Consider the following 22133-nt stretch of genomic DNA (forward strand, 5'->3'; position numbering starts at 1 on the left):
AAATCTCCACCCTGGATGCCATGATCCGACAGCATTTAAGACAGCTCTACAGCAGCCCTAGATACCTCAACTGAAAACCTCCTCCAACTAGGCGTTTACAATACGATAGGGGAGCTTTTCGAGGCGCACTGACAGCCACAATACATAGTTCTCGCGAAAAACACCAGCGGCAGACACATCGTACGCACCCTCGTTATCCGTCTACAAGCCACAGATCCCAGAGAGCTCCATGTCTCCCGTTACATAAATTGAGCCATAAATTGCTGCTACATAAATTGAGCCATCTTAATCTCAATCCTAACCTCTTCGACTGGATTCAATCTTTCCTTCTTAACCGTTGGCAATTTGTGCATGCTAATAACACTAATTCACCGATCGCTAACGTGCTATCTGGTGTTCCACAGGGATCGGTCCTGGGACCACTCCTATTCTTAATCTATATTAATGACCTTTCTTCTGCCAAATCTTCCAACATTCACCTTTTTGCTGACGATTGTGTAATATTTCGGGAAATAAATAACGTTAACGATACTGACACTCTCCAGTCAGACCTCAATTTGGTGTCAGACTGGTGCACTACATGGAATATGGAATTAAACATTAATAAATGTAAAGCTTTGCGTGTTTCCCGTGCACCTAACGCTCTTCTTTCATATTATCTTAACGGCACTCCTCTTGATTGGGTAAAAACATACAAGTACCTAGGTATTCATATCACTCAAAATTTAACATGGTCTATTCATATTGACTACGTTATTAATAACGCTAACCGCATGTTAGGGTACTTACGTCGCAATTTCTCAGCCGCTCCCTCATCTCTTAAGCTTATACTCTATAAAACACTTATACGTCCTAACTAGAATACGCAGCATCAATATAGGACCCTACACATGATAACCTTGCATACTCCTTGGAACTAGTCCAAAATAATTCCGTTCGCTTCATTCTTTCAAATTACAACCATACGGCAAGCATCACAGCCATGAAATCTAACGTGGCACTCCCACCGTTACAATCTCGCCGTAAAATTGGTCGCCTAACACTATTTCACAAGATATATCGTCACGTTACGCTTCACGACTATTTTATATCACCCCCAGAATACATTTCACGTCGCATCGATCACCACCACAAGGTTGGCATCCCAACATGCCATAACCGAATCATCTTTTCAGTCATATCTTCCTCGCACATCTGTGGAATGGAACCGCCTTCCCCCCGATATTGCAGCCATTGCAGATAACAAAACCTTTCACGACGCAATAGCTAACATTGTTTATTCTGAAAGAAGTTGATCATGTGTTATATCTGTTTCCGCTGTGTTATGTACATTGATTTTATGCTATTTACGCTTTTTGAATGTTGTTTGTTTTAATCTGGAGAAAATTTATTTTGTACCAGCTGTTTTCACTGTATTATATTGCAACGGATATTCACAGAAGACGATGAGAAGGAAGTGCCTGACTGGTGTGCGCGCGCTAGTGTTCGGTGTCTCCTGTGTTGTTCGCTCTGCGCTCCGGTCGCCCTTGCTTGTGACTAGCCTTTCGGGCAACGTAACATCTTTGGTGGAGCGTGTCGGGTATCGTCCCCAGTACCACGGAGCTCCGAAGCGGTCGTCAAACCGGCGCTACTACCATCATGACCCCACCCAGCGAGTCGCCGACCACTTCTGCTGCTCCTTTCGTGGTCATGGCTTCGTCCCGTGACCCCGGTACTTTTTCGGGAAACGACGGCACCGATGTCGATGACTGGCTAAGCCTTTACGAAAGAGTAAGCGCATATAACCGGTGGGATCAAACGTTAATGCTTGCTAACGTCATTTTCTATCTGAATGGAACGGCGAGGGTGTGGTTTGAAACCAACGAAGAAGAACTTACCAGTTGGGATATATTCAAAGAGAAATTGCGAGCACTCTTCGGAAGACCTGACGATAGGCAGACCACTGCGAAAAAACAGCTTGCTTCTCGTGCGCAGTCGTCGACGGAAAGTTACGTGGCCTATATACAGGACGTATTGGCACTTTGCCACAAAGTCGCTGCCACCATGACCGAGTCCGACAAGGTGGGCCACGTGCTGAAAGGCATTGCTGACGATGCCTTTCATCTGCTCGTTTGCAAAGACTGCACAACTGTTGACAGCATTATCAAGGAGTGCCGTCGATTCGAACAAGTCAAAAGCCGTCGCATTTCTCAACAGTTTTCCCGACTTCCAAACACAGCCGCTACATCTTCTTGCCAGGACCAACGACTTCAAACTCAAGTGCCCTCAGAGTCTCCTCCTGCCACCGACACAGTGACAAGAATTGTTCGCCGTGAACTCGAAGCCCTAGCCCCTGTGGTAACATCATCGACCACACCTAATGACCCACTGCCTTCCGTGTCGCTTATTCAGGCTGTCGTGCGGCAAGAACTCGCCCACCTCAACCTCCCTCCGGCTTTGTGCGCCATCGGAAACTCGTCCCCACAGCAACCACCTCCAGTCCCTTTCCGTCCCACCTATTATTTACCACGGCGTTACCGCGATCCGAATGAGTGGCGCACGCCAGACGACCGCCCAATCTGTTTTCAATGCTCTCGGGTCGGCCACATTGCCCGCCACTGCCGCAGCCCCTGGACGTCACCCCCGCGAGACGCCTCCTACTACCGTCCAAACTACACTCGCCGCTTTTCACCCCGCCGCCCATCCGAGACGTCTGAGGCCGCCGATCAACCTCCACGACAGTCCTCCCGTTCGCCTTCGCCGCTAGCCCGCCGCTCACGCTCACCGCAGTCGCCTCGTGTTTCGACTGCTGCGTCCTACCGCCCCTCTCATCGGGAAAACTAAGTGATGCAGCTCCCGGAGGTGACGCTGCATCAACGACCCGGACCTCAAACCCTCTACTGACGACTCGACCCAATCTGCTAGACGTTACAGTTGACGGTGTTCCTGTGCGCGCCCTTATTGACACCGGTGCCCATATTTCCGTGATGAGTGCTGACCTCCGCCGTCGCCTACGCAAAGTACTTACGCCTGCAACGTCCCGTGTGCGCGTCGCGGATGGTGCCATGCCTGCTGTCGAAGGACTGTGCACCGCTCGCGTGACCATCGGAGACCACAGTACGCCGGTTCAGTTCACCGTCCTTACCACATGCGCCCATGACCTCATTCTCGGTTTAGACTTTTTGTCGAATCATTCTGCCCTGATTGACTGCTCGCAGGGTGTCCTTCACCTTGAGCTTCCCCAACTCGATCCTGACCGCATCGACTCGTCGCTCCGGTTGACCTGCCCCGACTATGCCCACCTGCCCCCTCAAGCCTTATCTTTCGTTTCCCTCACACCGTCTCGCCCTGTTCCCGATGGTGACTACATCGTTGCGCCAGTCCTTGACCTCGCACTGACCCGCAGTGTTGTCCTGCCCCATACCATCGCCACCGTCACAGCCAACAACCTGTCTCTACCTTTCTTGAACTTCGGCTTCTCCTCACAGCTGCTTCCAGCCGGCATGTGCGTCGCTACGTTGTCCCCGCTCGCCCAGTGCCCTGTGGCTCCATTTGATGCCTCTCCTAATCGCGACCCCCCAGACCCACCGCGGTCCACTCCGCTGACCTCGGACGCATTCACGACCATGATGCCCACCGATCTCCGCCCCGACCAAACTTCTCAGCTTCGTGACCTTCTACAGTCGTTCTCCGACATTTTTGACCTCTACAACACCTCACTGGGCCAAACTCTCGCTGTGACGCACCGCATTGACACCGGCGATGCCCCTCCCATTCGCCGCAGGCCCTACCGTGTCTCCCACGCCGAGCGCAAGGTCATAAACAACGAGGTCACAAAAATGCTTGCCAAGAACATAATCGAACCATCCCACAGTCCCTGGGCCTCTCCAGTGGCACTAGTGAAGAAAAAGGACGGCTCCTGGCGGTTTTGCATTGATTATCGACACCTCAATAAGATAACTAAAAAAGACGTCTATCCTCTGCCGCGTATTGACGACGCCCTTGACTGCCTACACGGAGCCAAATTCTTCTCCTCCATAGATCTTCGTTCCGGCTACTGGCAAATTGCCGTCGATGAGAAGGACCGTGAGAAAACCGCTTTTGTGACCCCTGATGGCCTATATCAGTTCAAAGTAATGCCTTTTGGCCTATGCAAAGCGCCAGCCACATTTGAGCGCATGATGGACGCCCTTTTGCAGGGATTTAAGTGGACCACGTGCCTGTGTTATCTGGACGACGTCGTTGTATTTTCGCCTACATTTTCATCCCACCTCGAAGACCTTTCGCAGATTCTCTCCCTCTTTCGTCGTGCCGGCCTACAGCTTAACTCCTCGAAGTGCCGTTTCGCGAGACGTCAGATCACTATTTTGGGCCATATCGTTGATTTCCAGGGGGTTCACCCTGATCCCGATAAGATCCGGGCCGTGAAAGACTTTCCCCTTCCCCGATCTTGCCACGACGTCCGAAGCTTCTTGGGGCTCTGCTCGTACTTCCGTCGATTCATTCAGGGCTTCGCTGACCTCGCCCGTCCCCTCACCGACCTATTGAAGAAAGACGCCACCTTCGTCTGGGGACCTGACCAAGAACGAGCCTTCTCCACTTTGATCGCCAAGCTGACCACCACACCAGTTTTGGCGCACTTTGATGTTGCGGCCCCCACCGAAGTCAGTACTGACGCCAGTGGCTACGGCATCGGCGCTGTGCTGTCTCAGCGACAATCCGGTCTGGACCGTGTCATCGCCTATGCCAGCCGCCTTCTTTCTGCGCCCGAGCGCAATTACTCCATAACAGAACGTGAGTGCTTAGCCCTTGTCTGGGCAGTTGGCAAATTCCGTCCTTATTTATACGGCCGCCCATTTACGGTTAAAACCGACCACCATGCGCTATGTTGGCTCTCCTCTCTGAAGGACCCTGCAGGGCGGCTTGGGAGATGGGCATTGCGTCTGCAAGAGTATGATTACACCGTGACTTACAAGTCTGGCAGGTTACACCAAGATGCCGACTGCCTCTCCCGTAACCCCATTGGCCAGTGTGACTTGTTTGGCCCTGCCACCGAAGCCGACCTGTTTTCTATCTCTGTCCTTGCCAACATGGGCGAAGAACAGCGCCGCGATGACGATTTGTGCTCAATTATCGACCGCCTCAATTCCACTCCGTCTGATCCCTCTATGCGGCGCTTTGTGCTCTCTGACGGAATCTTGTATCGCCGCAGCCTCAATCGTGATGGCCCCAACCTTCTACTAGTTGTCCCCAAGCACCTTCGTCCTGCTATCCTTCATGAACTCCATGATCTCCCCACTGCTGGCCACTTGGGTGTATCGCGTACATACGACCGTGCGCGACGTCGCTTCTTTTGACCCGGCCTGTTCCGCTCCGTACGCCGCTATGTTGCAGCCTGTGATGAGTGTCAGCGCCGGAAACGCCCTGCTACTCTCCCAGCTGGCACACTTAAACCTATTGACGTGCCCCCAGAACTTTTCCATCGCGTCGGCTTGGATCTTCTGGGTCCGTTTCCAGAGTCCACCTCCGGCAACAGATGGGTTGCAGTTGCCACGGACTACGCCACCCGTTATGCAATCACGCGGGCACTGCCAACCAGTACAGCTACAGATGTTGCGGACTTTTTGCTATACGACCTCATATTGCACCATGGTGCTCCCCGCCAACTTCTTACAGACCGCGGCCGCTGCTTTCTGTCCAAAGTTGTCTACGACATTCTTCGGTCCTGCTCTACTAAGCACAAGCTCACCACCGCCTATCACCCGCAGACAAATGGACTTACTGAGCGTCTCAACCGCACTCTGACCGATATGCTCGCTATGTACGTTTCCCCCGATCACCGCGACTGGGACCTCGCTCTCCCGTATGTTACCTTCGCGTACAACTCCTCCCGCCATGATACTGCCGGTTACTCCCCTTTTTACCTTTTATACGGCCGCGAGCCCCAATTGCCTTTGGACACGCTACTGCCTACTCCTGCTGCTCCGTCCTCTGAATACGCCCAAGACGCCATTGCCCGTGCTGACTACGCCCGTCAACTTGCACGCTCCCGACTTCTCGCCTCGCAGGCCTCCCAGCAGGAGTTCTACAACCGCCGTCACCGCACAGTCTCTTACTCTCCTGGCTCCCTCGTCTTGCTTTGGTCCCCATCTCGCCGCGTCGGCCTCTCCGAAAAACTTCTGTCCCGTTATGTTGGCCCGTACCGTGTCCTGCGCCAGGTAACCGCTGTCACTTACGAGATCGCTCCGGCCTTCCAGCACGCTTCCTCCCGCCACCTTCAACGTGATATCGTCCACGTTTCTCGCCTGAAACCCTACCTCTCGCCATGCCCCTCAACGTCATCCAGTACACCGTGACGGTGTTTTTCCGGACGGGGGGCCATGCAACGGATATTCACAGAAGACGATGAGAAGGAAGTGCCTGACTGGTGTGCGCGCGCTAGTGTTCGGTGTCTCCTGTGTTGTTCGCTCTGCGCTCCGGTCGCCCTTGCTTGTGACTAGCCTTTCGGGCAACGTAACAATATTCATTGTTCTTTATCCTAATTAACCCACTCCCCTCTGTAATGCCTTTGGCCCTGAGGGTACAATAAATAAATAAATACATTCACCTCCAAATTGCTTATTAAACCTCTCCCCAAAAACATGCGCCCCATCTACCACGAATCCCGCCGCAGAGCTCGCGTACGGGTGCTCCACAAACACTATGGCACACGGAACCGTAAGCTGTTTGCATGGGTGCCGCATGCACAGGCGAGGACGCGGTCGTAGCCATGACGAAACGCTCCCTCCAACCGATTGCAACCCTTCACATATCCCCGCTGCCACTTCGGAGGAGCCGAAGAGGCCGCCATTGCCCTGGCCATCACATGCACGGAGGCCCGATATATACTATCTGACTCTAAAACTTCCGTACTAAATTTTGCTCGCGGGAGAGTTCACATCCCTGAATTTCGCATACTTAACTCCGTCGCCGCACACCCGCCCCGCCATATGGAGCTGATACGAGTGCCTGCCCACTCCGGGAATCCCGGAAACGACGCCGCCAACGCTTTAGCCCGAGGATCCTTCAACAGGGCACCGGTGGCCTCCAATCTGGGGATCGCGGAAGCGCATGCACTCATTTAGTAAAATGCCGCAGGCCTGCAAAGCCGAGCGTTGGCTTTACCCTCCACCCCATTCCTCTCTTGATAACTATCAACAGACACTTTGGAGGCGGCTCCAAACACGCACTTTACCCTCCCGTTATATACGCTCGTGCTGTCACCAAGTCTACATAAACCCCTCCTGTACCCCTGCCACCATCCCAAAGCCACTCTCAACCATATCCTTTTCCTCTGCCCGGCGGATCCTCCCCCGCGTGGCCTGGAGCACCATATCAGTTGGGAGGTTTGGGTGACCCTACTGAGCTTCGAGGACCCGGCTAAGCAAGCCATCGCCACAGGACGAGCTGCCAGCGTCATGAAGCTCCGGGATATGAACGTTTTAGCGCAGTGGGGCCGTGGGAAGGCTCAAGGACATATGTGTCCCAAACTCCCTTGTTGCAAATAGTTTTCACCACAACCTGCCAGGGTTGCAGGGTGAGCTCGTTGTCTATGCAGTGTCCGGAATGCACTCAACGTTACAGACGCCAAGCCGCGTATAGCTGCCTGATACGCCATAGCTTTCGCTCTCTAAGCACGTTCAGCAGTAGTTAAGCCGCAGCTAATTTTTTTCTTTTTGTGTTCATCACGGCTATCAGACGCCTTAAACTCGTTCCATAGCGAGGGCCTCAGCAGCTATCGTTTACGCAGGCAATCTGCTCAGAAGCCCACATGAGAAGTTCACATGGGACTTGAACGACATACGTCGAAGGTGGTGGTGAAAAACCAAATTTGTGAAGGCCGCAAAAAAAAACTAAAATTATGTAGGAGCATTGCCGACGGCCCTCAGACTGCCGGTTGTAGCGTCCAGGATGTGCCTAGTCGTAACGTCCTCTGCCCAGGTCACCGGCCGAAGTTGGAGATTCGGCTCGGTGCTAGATAAAGCAGCCTCCCACTGCAGTGGTCTCTTTAGGTGCCAAGAGGCAGGAGGCAACTGTGCTGGGCAGAAGAATAATATATGAGCATGGTTGGCTCTTGGTCTTTCACATAAGGGGCAGGCCGGCGAGTACGCTCTGGAGTGGAGGACAGCAAGACATGCTGAGGTGAGAAAGTTGTGGGCCTGAAGGTGGCGCCCCAAGCGTTGGTGGTGCTGGGAAAGGGATTTGTGCCGAGGGGGAAAAGGTAGACGAGAGAGGCAGTAGTGTAAACTGTAGGATGGGGGTTTGTTAAAGGCACTGGGACCTCAGGAGCAGGGCGGCAACAGTCCGTGGTCGGCGAAGGCGAGAACACAGCACGCGCAGCGATGGCAGCGCCGCCGCTAAGCAGAACGGTCGTCTTCGTCTTCACAATTGCCCCCGGGGAAAAGAGGAGCCAACCTGGCGACTTAGGGCGCGGGCAGGATGGCTGGGTCGTAGAATGGTTTGAGGCGCTGGACATGAACAGTCTCGCGTCCACGGCAGCGGCGATCAGAAGACGGCACGAGAGGTTCGACTGTGTAATTAACTGGAGATGTACGCGCCAGGACACGGTATGGGCCATGGTATTTGGCGAGAAATTTTGACGACAGGCCCGGAGTATTTGTCGGAATCCACAGCCACACAAGGGAGCCATTGGGGAAGTGTGGCGTTGTTTGATTGAGGTCGTGGCGGGATTTCTCTCTGCACTGGTTGTCAGTCGTGAGAGAACGGGCGATGCGGCGACAGTCTTCGGCGTGCTGGGCGGCTTCAGATAGAGGCGTATACTCGGAAGCGTCGGGTTGGTACGGCAGAATGGTGTCGATGGTAGCAGAAGGGTGACGGCCGTAAAGGAGAAAGAAAGGAGATAAGCCAGTAGTGGACTGCGTTATGGTATTGTACGCATAGGTAACATACGGAAGCACAAGATCCCAGTTAGACTGGTTTGAAGAGAGGTACATAGATAACATGTCACCGAGGGTACGGTTGAAGCGCTCCGTGAGACCGTTGGTTTGCGGATGATATGCGGAGGTGGTGCGATGAATTACATTGCACTTGGTGAGCAGTGCCTTCACAACATCGGATAAGAAGGCGCGGCCTCTGTCGCTCAGCAATTCGCGAGGGGCGCCATGACGAAGGATGAATCGGTTTAATATAAACGAGGCAACTTCGGAGGCTGTGGCAGCTGGAAGGGCGGCGGTTTCGGCATACCTTGTCAAATGGTCAACCGCGACGATAGCCCAACGGTTGCCGGCCGAAGTGTACGGAAGGGGGCCGTATAAATCAATGCCGACGCGCTCAAATGGGCGTGGCGGGCAGGGTAGCGGCTGCAATTCTCCAGCAGAACGTTGAGGTGGCGGCTTGCGACGTTGACAGGTAAGGCACGAGCGCACGTATTTGAGGATGAAGGTGTACATGCCACGCCAATAATATTGTAGCCGGATGCTAGCGTAGGTCTTGAACACTCCGACATGACCACACTCCGGGTCAGCGTGAAAATGGGCGCAAACTTCCGAGCGAAGGTGACAGGGAATAACTAGCAACCACTTGCGGCCATCTGAGCTGTAGTTGCGGCGATAAAGGAGGTTATCACGAATTGAGAAATGGGAAGCATGGCGGCGAAGAGCACGCGACGGAGAAGCAGCCGTAGGGTTTGTGAGGAAGTCAAGAAGAGAAGAGATCCATGGGTCGGCACGCTGCGCCGAAGGCATGGCGCTGATGTGAAGCATCGGTGAGGAGGCGTCTAATGTTGAAAGGCTCGAAGTATTGGCTGGGAGTGGGCAGCGCGATAGAGCATCGGCGTCTTGATGTTTGCGGCCAGTACGATACACGACGCGGATGTCGTATTCCTGGAGGCGAAGGGCCCACCTCGCGAGGCGACCGGATGGGTCTTTCAGAGAGGACAGCCAGCACAGCGCGTGGTGGTCGGTCACGACTTCAAACGGGCGGCCGTAGAGGTAAGGGCGGAACTTGGTAAGGGCCCAAACTATCGCCAGACACTCTTTTTCAGTGACCGAGTAATTAGATTCAGCCTTTGTGATCGTGCGGCTGGCATAGGCAACGACGTATTCGGCGAAGCCATGTTTACGTTGCGCGAGTACGGCGCCGAGGCCTACCCCACTGGCGTCAGTATGGACCTTGGTGGGTGCGGTCGGGTCGAAATGGCGAAGTATCGGTGGGGCAGTGAGCATACGGCGCAAGGAATCGAAGGCGTCGTCACACACTTGGGACCATTGCGAAAGATCGGAACTGCCGGACAGAAGTTGTGTCAAAGGTGCAGCGATTGAGGCAAAGTTGCGTATGAACCTACGGAAGTAGGAGCACAACCCTAGGAAGCTGCGCAGTTCGTTGATAGAAGTAGGTCGAGGGAACGCAGCCACAGCACGAAGTTTAGCCGGGTCCGGACGGACACCCTCCTTGAAAACAACGTGGCCTAAAATGGTGAGTTGGCGAGCGGCAAAATGGCACTTCTTTAAGTTGAGCTGGAGGCCGGCGTCAGAGAGGCAGGTCAAAACGTGCTTCAGGCGGTAAAGGTGAGTGTCAAAGTCAGGCGAAAACACGACGATGTCGTCGAGGTAACAGAGGCAGGTTTTTCACTTGAGACCACGCAGAATGGTATCCATCATCCGCTAAAACGTGGCGGGAGCATTACAAAGACCGAAAGGCATCACAGTAAATTCATATAGGCCGTCAGGTGTTACAAAAGCTGTCTTGGGGCGATCGGCCTCTTCCATGGGTACCTGCCAGTACCCGGAACGTAAATCTAAAGAGGAAAATATCTCGGCACCTTGCAAGCAGTCTAGCGCGTCATCGATGCGTGGCAGGGGATATACGTCCTTGCGCGTAATCATGTTAAGGCGGCGGTAGTCTACACAGAAACGGATTGAGCCGTCTTTCTTTTTGACAAGCACAAGTGGCGAAGCCCATGGACTGCTTGAGGGTTTAATCACGCCGCTCTTGAGCATTTGGTCGACTTGATCTTCAATAACTTGGCGCTCGGGTGCCGACACACGATAGGGGCGCTGCCGTAGAGGAGCGTGGGCACCTGTGTCTATGCGATGTGTGACAGTCGACGTTTGGCCCAGTGAGCTGTTATGACAGTCGACGGAGGCGCGGAACTGGTTGAGGAAGTCGAGAAGCTGCGTGCGCTGCTGCGGTGGAAGATCTGCGTCGATGGAGCGGAGAAATAGTTCGGTAGATGAAGGAGTGGGTGTAGAAGGTGGTGGGCTGAGCGCAGCGAGACTGATGTGCGATGAACCGGCAGTCTCCTCATGGCTTAAAATAGCCGCGACAGGTTGGACACTGCCGACACATTCGCCACGGCGCAGAGCACTAGACTAGGGAAACGGGTTACAGACCCACAGTACGGAAAGGCCAGCAGAAATAGTCAATACGGCGTAAGGCAGAGGAAGGCACTTGCGCCGGAGAAAAGTATGGGCTGGCGTGAAGAGAACAGTGTCATCACGAGAAGGGGCACAAGAGAGGCGCACAAGGACGGAAGAGCATGGAGGCAGGTCGATGTCCTCGGTGACGAGGGCTTTAACACATGGCGATGAAGGAGCAGCGTCCGGCAGGGATTGGGGCAGAGCACAGAACCCGACTTCAGCGCGAGCGCAATCGATGACAGCGGCATGACGAGAAAGGAAATCCCAGCCCAAAATAACAGTGAGAACAACACGGCAGTACGACGAACTCGATCGTGTAGAGGACATCCTGAATTAAAACTCGAGCGGTGCAAGCTGCTGACGGCTTGATGTGCTGAGCGCTGGCCGTGCGCAGCGAGAGACCGGCAATTGGCGTCTTAACTTTCTTCAAGCGGCGACAAAGGTTTGCGTCTATTACTGAAATTGCGGCGCCAGTGTCTACAAGGGCCATGACAGAAATTCCCTCGACCGAAACGTCAATAAGGTTCGCAGGGGCCAGCTGAGGTCTTTGGTAGTTCGACGAGGACGCAGTTCTTGCCTCAGGAACTGCGACATCTAGTTTTCCTCCTGAGAATTACTTGGGCGGCGACGCATCGGAGAAATGGAGCGTCGTCGCGGCGAAGGGGAACGGCGGTCGGTAATCGCTGAACGGTCGGGGGAGAAAGGACGAGGGGACGCACGGGGCTCAGCAGACGCGGAGTACTGACGCGCTGGAGGCCAGTACCCGACCGGCGGTGCCGAAACTGGGAGACGGCGACGGCAATGGCGGGCTACGTGGCCAGGCAATCCGCAAGTGTAGCAAATAGGCCGGTTATCCGTCGTGCGCCAAGGATCTCGGTCTCGTGGAGATGGTCGCAGATAAGGGGCTGGCGCTTGTACGGGCACTGATATTATAGGGTACGTAGGCGGCCGAGGTTGTGCGACGACTTCAGCGTAAGTCATTGGACGGGCGACAGGTTTTGGGGCGACGTTGCCATAATTGAGAGGGGTGGCGACTGGTCTTGGGGCGGCGTCAGCGTACGCCAGCGGAGCTGCGACAGGTGGTGGTGAATGCGCTGACGGCAGCACCTCAGCAACCTGCTCTCGAATTGCATGTTGGAGAGCCGGGGCCAAATATGGTGGCGACCCTTGAGGGCTAGGCAAAAGCGAAAGCTGACGGGCCACTTCCTCACGTACAAAGTCCTTCATTTGCGGCAGCAGATAGGAGCTGTCAGCTGCGGGTGTCAGTCCAGAAAGTGACTCTGGCTGAGCTGAGTGCTGAAGAGTCAGGACCCTCTGCTTACGCAGCTCCTCGAAGCTCTGGCACAGCGTGATGACTTCCGAAACGGTGCGCAAGTCCCGAGCGAGCAGCATTTGAAAGGCGTCATCATCAATGCCTTTCAAGATCTGCTTGATCTTGTCAGCTTCCGGCATGCTGACGTTCACTCGGTTGCAGAGGGCGATTACATCTTCTATGTAGCTAGTGAAGCTTTCGCCGACCTGCTGCGACCGTTCACGCAAGCGTTGTTCGGCACGAAGTTGTCTGACAGCTGGGCGACCAAACACTTCTGAGAACTTCGTCTTGAAGGCTGACCAAGTCGCAACGTCCCCTTCATGGTTGCGGTACCATAAGTTTGCGACGCCGGTAAGATAAAAAATTACATTGTTGAGCTTTGTCTCGTCATCCCACTTGTTATACAGGCTCACCCGCTCGTAGGATGCGAGCCAGTCTTCCACGTCATGGTCATCTGTGCCGCTGAAGATAGCCGGGTCCCTTTGGCGAAGGGAGCCGGCACAGATGACAGTTGGTGGGCCTGCTTGCACGGCTTGGTGTTGGATGTCTACAGGCATCGCAGGTGTCGGAAGAGTGCGGCTACGGAGCTCCAGAACCGATATCGTTACCCGGCGACTCCACCAAATGTAGGATGGGGGTTTGTTAAAGGCACTGGGACCTCAGGAGCAGGGCGGCAACAGTCCGTGGTCGGCGAAGGCGAGAACACAGCACGCGCAGCGATGGCAGCGCCGCCGCTAAGCAGAACGGTCGTCTTCGTCTTCACAAAACTAATATCACGATACGTGAGGAACGCATCGCGCGTATCCATTCCCGGTGCGGGATGGGGGGATTGAATCGCGAGCGATATGATTCGCCACCTTGTTGCCAGGATGGGCAGCGTGAGTGGGCACCCAGATGATTTGGACGGGGCGAGAAGGACGGTGTGTGAACGTAAGATGGCGATGGCCAGGGACGCAGCCCGTCCAACCGCATAGTTGTAGACCGCAGGCTTGGAGTGACTGAAAATGTATTCCGTGGAGGTCTGCGTGATGGCAATGGCATTAGCTACATCCTTGGCGTCTACAGAGGTCGAAGTGCATACTGAGGCAGTGAGAGTGGGCTGGAGAAAGCTGCCAGTGACTCCAAGGGCGTGGGCTGGGTAGCGGCTGTACGGGGCGGCATCCACATAATCAACGTCAGGTTTCCGACCGTACTCATGCCAGAGCGCGGAGGCTCGCGCTGCTCCGCGGGAGGGTCGGTGTTCAAGATGCATATTCTTAGGGAATGGATGAACGGTTAGGAGGGAGAAACTTGGGGAGGGATGGGCAGTGAGGTCGCAAGGGGGATAAGAGGGGAAAGGTTAAGAGTGGAGAGAAGTGCGCGACTTGGGCGGGTGCGGGAGAGACTGAGGAGCTGGGCCTTACGATGGGTCCCCGTCAGTTCCGTAAGGGAGTTGTGGACGCCCATGGACAATAGCGGAGCCGTAGAGGTAGTGTGGGAAGGGATAGGACGACTTGTACGCCTTGCAAATGAGGCTGTTGGTTTTTGTCCTCCTCGGTAAGACAAAGGAAGGGATAAGGAAGAGAATAGAGGAAGCATCTTAGAACAAAGGCCTGGACCAAGCGGTGGAGGCCGTGTTCGCGCACGGCGTGGCGGCGGTTGGCAATGCGGCGTATGAAGCGGATGGTCTGCTGTACAGTGTTTATGAATTGAATTATGAGGGTAGTGTGTTTGTCATTAGACTGAAGAAATAGTGCAAGGATGCGAAGGGTAGAGACAAGAAAAATGGGTGTGCCATCCAGGTAGACGGTGAGAGCAGAAGGCGACACAGGGGCCACCCCCCGAGGCAGAAAGAGCACAAGCTGCGATTTGGACGGGGAGCAGCTCAACCCGATAGCCCGGGCGTGTGTCACCACCGCGTCCATGACCGCCTGGGGAGTGGTCTCCATATCGCCAAGATTGCCGGTGGTCACCAAAAGGGTGATGTCATCGGCGGAGAAAGCATGAAGTAGAGATGGAACAGTGCGCAGAGCACGTTCTAGTGGGAACAGGGTTATGATGAAAAGAAGCGGAGACAAGACAGGACCTTGAGGGGTACCCTTGTTGCCGGGTGAGAAATAAGTAGAAGAAAGTGGGCCATATGAGATTTAGGCTGTGCGGCGGGCGAAAAAAGCGCCGATGTAAGCATGAACTCGGGGTCCGACATGGAGGGAGGAGAGAGTGTCCAAAATGGTAGTGTGATGTACATTGTCGGATGCTTTGGTAAGCTCCAGTGCCAGGACAGCTCGAGTGCGTTTGTAGTGGGAGGGGTGTCGGACATCCTCGGAACGTTGGAGCATGGCATCCTGGGTGGACAATGGGGACAACAGAATTCTATTGTATTCACTGAATGCCTACGCAAGCATAACTTGTTGCTTTACTTTTTGAGAACTTATTTTTGGTAATGAAATTAAAGAAAATTTTTTCGCCTATTTCACTTTCCAACCCCTTTGTGCAGCTAGTCGATTTGTATGCAGTTAAATTTTTATTGATCATGACAGCATACAGGTTACACAGCGGTATTCTTTGCCAAGGCTTTCTTCATGCATGATTTCATTTTTAGCAGTTTCTTCGAAGCTTAGAGCTCCTTCATTCATAGTTAACAATTCTGACGGTTCTGATGGTGTTTTTTTTAAGGCGAAATCCTTTAATGTCTCATCGTTGTAAGCAGCAGTTGTCGACAGAAATATCACGCTTTTCAGTTGGTCGAAACTGTCGTGACGTCACAGTGCGCGAATTTCAAACAGGGCCAATTGTACTGCGGCTAGTAACCAGGCAACCAATTCAAGGGATCGTATAGTGATGCTCCAAGTAAGTGGGACTGAGCTTAGTTAATTGCTTAATTGCTCAATTAGCCTAATTACCTTTTCAAGTCAGGCCATATAAATAAATAAAACCGAGTAAGAAATTGGTCGAGCTCGGAAATCGAACCCCGGTCTTCGGAGTGTGAGACGAGCATGCTATCCACTCCGCCATGCCAGCTTTTTTTTATTTATTTATTGCCTGACTTCGGCAAGAACCACAGTACACAAATACACTTACAGAGCGCCATGAGCAATAATTAACAACACTATCCGCCCGGGGGTGCGTGGCTTCATCATATTAAAACTCCTTAAGCGTCACCAAAGGCTCGACTCTTTGGAGCCACTCGGGAGCTTCAGGAGCAAGTTTCTGAACTTCAATATACTTATGCATGCACTCCCGAAAATAGATCCGTGCTGGCCGTGCATCAGGATCGCAATGATATCCTGCCATTCTGGAGCGCCAAATACAATGGAGGCCCATTAGCATAATGAGGTCGAATGGTGTCCCATCCTCACTCTCTACAGGCAAGTACCGAATACCATGAGCGTCGAGCGGAAATTCCTTTTTTAAAGTCCGTTGCAAGATGTCCCAAAAGTATACCCCCTCCCAACAGTGCAAAAAAACGTGGTCTATTGTTTCTGGTTGTTTACAAATTAAACAATGTGATCCCCAAGGTAGAAATAACTGCTTCCTTTCCAAGAATTCCTTTACTGGTAGTGTTCCGGTATGTAATTTAAAGAAAAAAGTTTTTGCACTTGGCGGCACCTGCATCGCCTTCACACGTTTAAGTACGTCGCGTCCCTGGCCTCCATTGTATAAGGCCCTGTACATAGGTTGTGGAAGAACTACATCGCACAAATCTTTATACAACTTCTTCCTGCTAACAGAAGATAAATATTCATACGAAAATCGAACAGACAGGAATCGAACACTCGCGACAACCTCTCTAAAGTAACCAAAAATACGTCCCGAGAAACTTTCGGTTGTGACAACAAAGTCCGGCAGTGCATTTCCGAGCCTTAATTGGCACACAGTGCGCAAAAACGGATCGCTTACATCGCGCACAAAACAAAATCTGCTTACAATCTGCCGCAGAAATAAGTGTCCCAGACTCAGGCCGCCATCCTTCACCCGCCTAAACAAATTGGTCCGGCTGCAGCGTTCCCAGTCCGCAGCCCACACAAAAACGGCAAAGATCCGGTGCAGTCTCTGTACGTTCATCCTTGCACAATGCAACACTTCCATCACGTACCACAGCCTAGACATAAAAAACAGATTGCACACTGTGGCCCTTGCGAAAATTGAAAGGTGTCGCCCTTTCCACCTATCCACCTTTTCACGAGTGGCTTGCGTCTGTGCTTTCCAGTACGAATCGCTATCGCGATAACCGTCCAGTGGGACGCCTAAGTACTTTACTGGGGTCGTCACCCAGGACACGTTTGCAAAATTGCCGGGCTTCGTTGGCCATTCTCCGTGCCAAAGCCCCAGGGACTTTGACCAATTCACTTTACTACCAGTGATCTTGGTGAATTCTTTTACGCATGCCACGGCCTCGGTTATACCTTCCCGGTTCACGGTGAACACCGCGACATCATCCGCATAAGCCAGCAGCTTAACTTCTGCTGCCTGTAGCTGGAATCCTCGAATTTTTTCACTTTCCATGATATTCAAACACAACGCTTCAATGTAAATGCAGAATAGAAGAGGGCTGAGGGGACAACCCTGGCGCACCGAACGCTGCAGGCTAATGGGGGCCCCCAAACTCTTATTTACAATTAATCTTGTCGTGCAGCTCCGGTACGCCAAGGCCACTCCCTCACAAATAATGGACCCTAAATTCACATGGTCGAGTATGCAGAACAGGATATCGTGCGAAACACAATCGAATGCCTTCTCAAGATCTAGCTGAAGGATGGCTACACAGCTATTTGTGTAATCACAACATTCCAGCACACACCTCGCTTTATGAATATTGGAAACAATAGAGCGTCCCTTGATCCCACACGTCTGGTGGGGACCGACTATATCCTGAATTACTGACTGTAGTCTACGGGCTAAAATCTTCATGAAAACTTTATAATCCACGTTTGTGAGGGCGATAGGATGATATGCTGTGACCTGCTTTAACTTTTCTGCGTCATCGGATTTAGGGATTAGCACTGTATGGGATTTACCATAAGACGGGGGCAATTCATTTTCTTTGTAGGCTTCGTTAAAAACTGCTGTCATTACTGGCACTATTTCGTGTTTATATGCTTTGTAAAAAGCGGCGCTTAACCCATCAGGTCCAGGAGATTTTCCCAGGTTCAAATTTTCTATCGCTTGCTCGACCTCCGACGCAGTTATCGACAGCTCCAGCCTTTCTTTCTGTTCGTCATCTAATCGCGGCAAAGCGCCAAGAAACTTTTCCTTGAATGCGCTCACATCCACTTCTTGCTTTGCAAACAGCGCCTGATAATATTCAAGAAATGCCTGCTGGATATGCCCGCTTTCTCCAGATAACGCCCCGCCCCATTCAATCTGTTCAATGTTGTTTCGTTGAGCATGCGTTTTTTCCATTCCTAGCGCTCGTTTTGAAGGTGTCTCCCCATCAGCGATATCTTGCGCCCTAGCCCGCACCAGTGCGCCACGATAGCGTTCTTCTTCAAAGAGTTCAATCTTATTTTTTATTTTCCTAATGTCATCCATCCATTTGCCAGGCTCTTCGCTTTCTCTTTCGTGAAGTCTAGCTAGTAAAGATCTTAAATTGTCCTCCTCACGCTTCTCCTCTTGTCGTATGCAGCTTGACCTTTCGATTGCTGCTATTTTTATTTGTTGTTTGCAAAGTTCCCACTGCTGCCATACTTTCAGTTCCCCGCTCGGCTTTAATTTACTGATTTCTTCGTTTACTTTCCTGCTAAAGATGTCGTCTGTAATGAGCTTATTATTTAATTTCCACATCTCCCAAGAAAACTGATTTCCTCGTTTCTTTGTCCCTATCCCACACTTCACTAAACAATGATCCGAAAATGATACCGGTACTACATTGTAGCTACTGCATTTTGAAATAACGTTCGGTGACACATAAATGCGATCTAGCCGTGCATGGCTTGACCGTTGAAAATGGGTGTCTCACACAACGCTCGCCTTCTAAACATTCGGCCACATCATCGAGGTTGCACGTGTCTATAATTTCTGAGAGTACTTCAGTGCTTCTGTCCCTAAATGCCCTTGCACTGGTTTTGTCACAGCCCCTCAGGACGCAATTGAAGTCACCCATTACGATCAGGCATTTCTCACAACTGAAGTGTTTTTGTACGCGTTGAAAAAACGCTGTCCTCTCATCCACCGCATTTGGGGCGTACACACAAATGATGCGCCAATATGTTTTGTCGTACAGGAGGTCAACCAAAACAAATCGACCCGAAGGACACGCCGTATATGCCTGAACCTCAAGTCCCGGTACATTCTTTACAAAGATGACACAACCCGCAGACGTTCCTACAGCGTGGGCGACAACTGCAAAAAACCTAGACGTGAAACGTCTCACCATGCTCCCGGTCTCCTCTTCCTCGTCAATTTTCGTTTCCTGCACTGCCAGGACGTCAATGTCGTGCTCAGTTAAAAGGCGGTACACCTGGCTCTGCTTCTTCTTACTTGCCAGTCCCCTGACATTAAGTGTACCGACTTTCATGGGGAACGCATGAGCCATTTTAATGCAGAAGAAAGAGGCCGGGAACATGGTGCTTACCCTTCACGTCTAGCGCTTGGCTAGACGACATCATTGACACCGGAGCCATCCGGTGCTGGTGCCAGGCCTGGCAGCGGGGGCGGCTTGTCAAGGGCTCTCCTCTCCGTCGACACATTTGATCGTGGCCGGATGGACGACCGCCGTCCTTGGGTCGTTTTTGCCGGCGGCTCTTCGACGCTGGGGGCTTCCGCCTTGTCGTCTTCGGTTCCGGTCTGGGCGTGTGGCCGCTTCGCTGGGGCAGGGACGCCGGTCGTGCGGGCGCCGCTCTGGTCAAGGTTCTCCTCGGTCAGAGTCGCTGGCTCAGTTTCTTGGAGCGCTGGCACGCTTACTTCACCGCTCGACGCCTCCGTCTCCTTTCTAGTAGGTTCTGCCCCTTCAGGCTTGCGTCCGGCATCGCTGCGTCCGGCATCGGCTTGCTGCGTCCGGCATCGGCTTGCGTCCGGCATCGAAGAGCCCGTCGATCCTGCTTGCGTTTCGGGTTCCTCTATGCCTTTCGCAGATTCTTCAGCCTCGACTACATCCATCAGGAGTTCCGCAGAGTCTTCTTTCGACGCCCCGCCCGTAGCCACCGCGTAAGTGCGGACACACTCATTATCCGCGTGGCCGTACCGCCGGCATTCCGTACAGCGGGGAACCTTGCATTCACGCCGCACGTGGCCTGTACCATGGCAGCGCAAGCACTGCATTGGACGCCCAGGCGCTACGACAAGAGCCAACTCTCCGGCGACACGTACCTGGTGTGGCAGGTCATCCACTTTCAAGCCGGGCTTCAACTTCAGTAGGACCGTTCTTGTCGTTGAGCTCTTGTCATTGACGCCTTGTATCCGCCACCGCTCACGCGTAATGTCGGTCACTTTGCCAAACGCCGCGAATGCCGTCCGGATGTCATCGTCGGCCACACCGTGAAGCATCCAGTGTAGCCGCAGCTTTACCTGCTGGTCTTCCGGGTCGATAATGAGGCAGCGGCGTTTCTTAACTTGCAGCTCGTTGAAGGCGAGCAACTTCTTTGCTGCCTCCGTGTTCCGCAGGGTAACCGCCCACACGTGGTTGATTTGGTACGCCCCCAACGCGACCACGTCGGGGAGCGTACCGGTCTCGGCCAGGGCGTCACGGAAATCCTCGACCCGGAACGGCCTCGCTCGCACGTCGCCGTGAAGAAAAACGGTGTTGAAAACAACACGTCCTGTTGGCAGTGTCGGCAAAATAATCTGGTAATCCTTATCACCGCAGTCATCGATCCTGTTTCCGCGGCCGTCAAAGGCCGCTATCGCTGCTCCGCTGGAGCCCATGACCCTGCGATCCGTTCAGCTCGGCTTCCGGAAGCAGAATACACTCCGCCATGCCAGCTCGATGGTTTGGGAAGAAGAACAAAGGTGCGTCTAGTGAATACGGTGTCTTCGCTCACTCCCATCCTGCTCTCTTCTCTTCCGGCGAGGTTTAGGTGTCCACCGAGATATGACAGACACATACATTTCCTTTCCTCAAAAAAAAAACCAATTTGCCGACGAGCGAGGCATAGAACCGAATGGGCGATGGCGTTCTATGGACTCCTGGAAGCGTTGCAAGACGCTGTCGCGTTTCACTCTTAGAGGCGAAGCTTAATATCTTAACCACACATCAGTGACCACGCTTTAGGTCAAAAAAGTGCCCCCTTGAATTTTGACGGGTGTCCACCGAGATATGTGAGACAGTTACTGCGTAATTTCCTTTCCTCAAATACAATGTTCATTTTCTTCATTACGGGCTATCTTTGTCTTTCTTCTTCCACTCCCACTTCCTCCCTTTATCTACTGTGCGGTTCAGGTGTCCACCGAGATGACAGAGAATTACTGCGCCCTTTCCTTTCCTCAAAAAGCGTTCAAAGGGCAAGGCATCGCGCCGAACGGGTGGTGGCGTTCCGCGAACTTTCTGGCAGCGCTTCAACACGCTGTCGCGTTCCACTCCTAAAGGCGAAGCTTAAGAGTCATTACTTAGCAGTCAGTATTCAGGCACAAATCAGTAATTAACCATTAATTAGTGATTTGTCGTCACAGTAATTAGCACTCAATTACAAGTGACGCCACCAGTGCCACAGAAGCAAAGTGGTGCGGAAAACGCTTACGCCTCTACGCACTTTAGACAGTCAAAGTGCCCCCTGAATTTTTTCAACACTGGTAGGCCTGTCATTCAAGGCGAACTACTTCGCTCGAGGTGCTTAGGCACCAAGCTATATAGCTCATGCAGAAAGCTGGAAGACATGCTAGGGCGTGTTTGCGAAATATACAACACACAGAGAGTGGTGAGATGCAAATAAAGTTCGTGGCACGTACATTCTTTAGAGTGGCTCCGATATCAAAAGAGCCCCTTCGTTGCAACTACTGCTTAGAGAGCTCTAGTGTGATCAAAAGCTTTTAGAGAATTAGCGGGGTCGCAGCGGAGCACCAGAACAAGACGTCCAGCATGGCAGACTTCTCGAACCGAACAGCCCGTGCTGTGCTTGCGCACCGAGCACGCGTCGTTCAACTTTATTTTCTTCTTTAGCCGCCTGGGAACGTCGATCTTAGCGCGTCCGCTTTACAGCGTCGCTGTGCGCTACAGGGTCCCCCAGCCAGACGGAACGGCGAAATGTACGTGCAGACGGGGCAGGCATGAGGATGCCTCGGCGGCAGGCACGTCGGCTGGTAAGCCAGCAGCATTCGAGGGCAGCTCCTGGAAGGTGTCTTCATGTATGCGGGTTTGAGGCAATCCAAGGAGACTACCTCTTCACGGCCCTCCAGCAGGATAATCACCGACTTTGTTGTCTTATTGAGGACGCGGTACGTCGTATGAGGGGGTAAGAGGCGCCTTTACAGCGTCTGGCCTGCGTCGAGGACATGCGTCGAGAACATGCGTC

The 22133-nt window shown here is 52.9% G+C and overlaps 1 protein-coding gene across 1 annotated transcript; it reads right to left on the reverse strand.

Annotated features, from left to right (window-relative positions):
- Positions 1 to 19140: 19140 nt before the first annotated feature.
- LOC149334791 (uncharacterized) lies at positions 19141 to 20569 on the reverse strand. The gene is made up of 2 exons (XM_089551403.1): positions 19262 to 20569; positions 19141 to 19178 (listed from the first exon to the last, which is right to left on the reverse strand). Exon 1 carries the CDS (start codon positions 20548 to 20550, stop codon positions 19282 to 19284), a length of 1269 nt encoding a protein of 422 aa, XP_089407529.1. The 5' UTR covers positions 20551 to 20569; the 3' UTR covers positions 19141 to 19178; positions 19262 to 19281.
- Between the last annotated feature and the right edge of the window lie 1564 nt (positions 20570 to 22133).

Source organism: Amblyomma mixtum, chromosome 7 (genome assembly GCF_055824585.1).
Source record: "Amblyomma mixtum isolate Tamu chromosome 7, ASM5582458v1, whole genome shotgun sequence".
Classification (NCBI taxonomy): Eukaryota; Metazoa; Arthropoda; class Arachnida; order Ixodida; family Ixodidae; genus Amblyomma; species Amblyomma mixtum.

Excerpts from the sequence above, each read along its gene's own strand:
- LOC149334791 (XM_089551403.1), bottom strand. The coding sequence starts at position 20,550 with ATGGGCTCCAGCGGAGCAGCGATAGCGGCCTTTGACGGCCGCGGAAAC.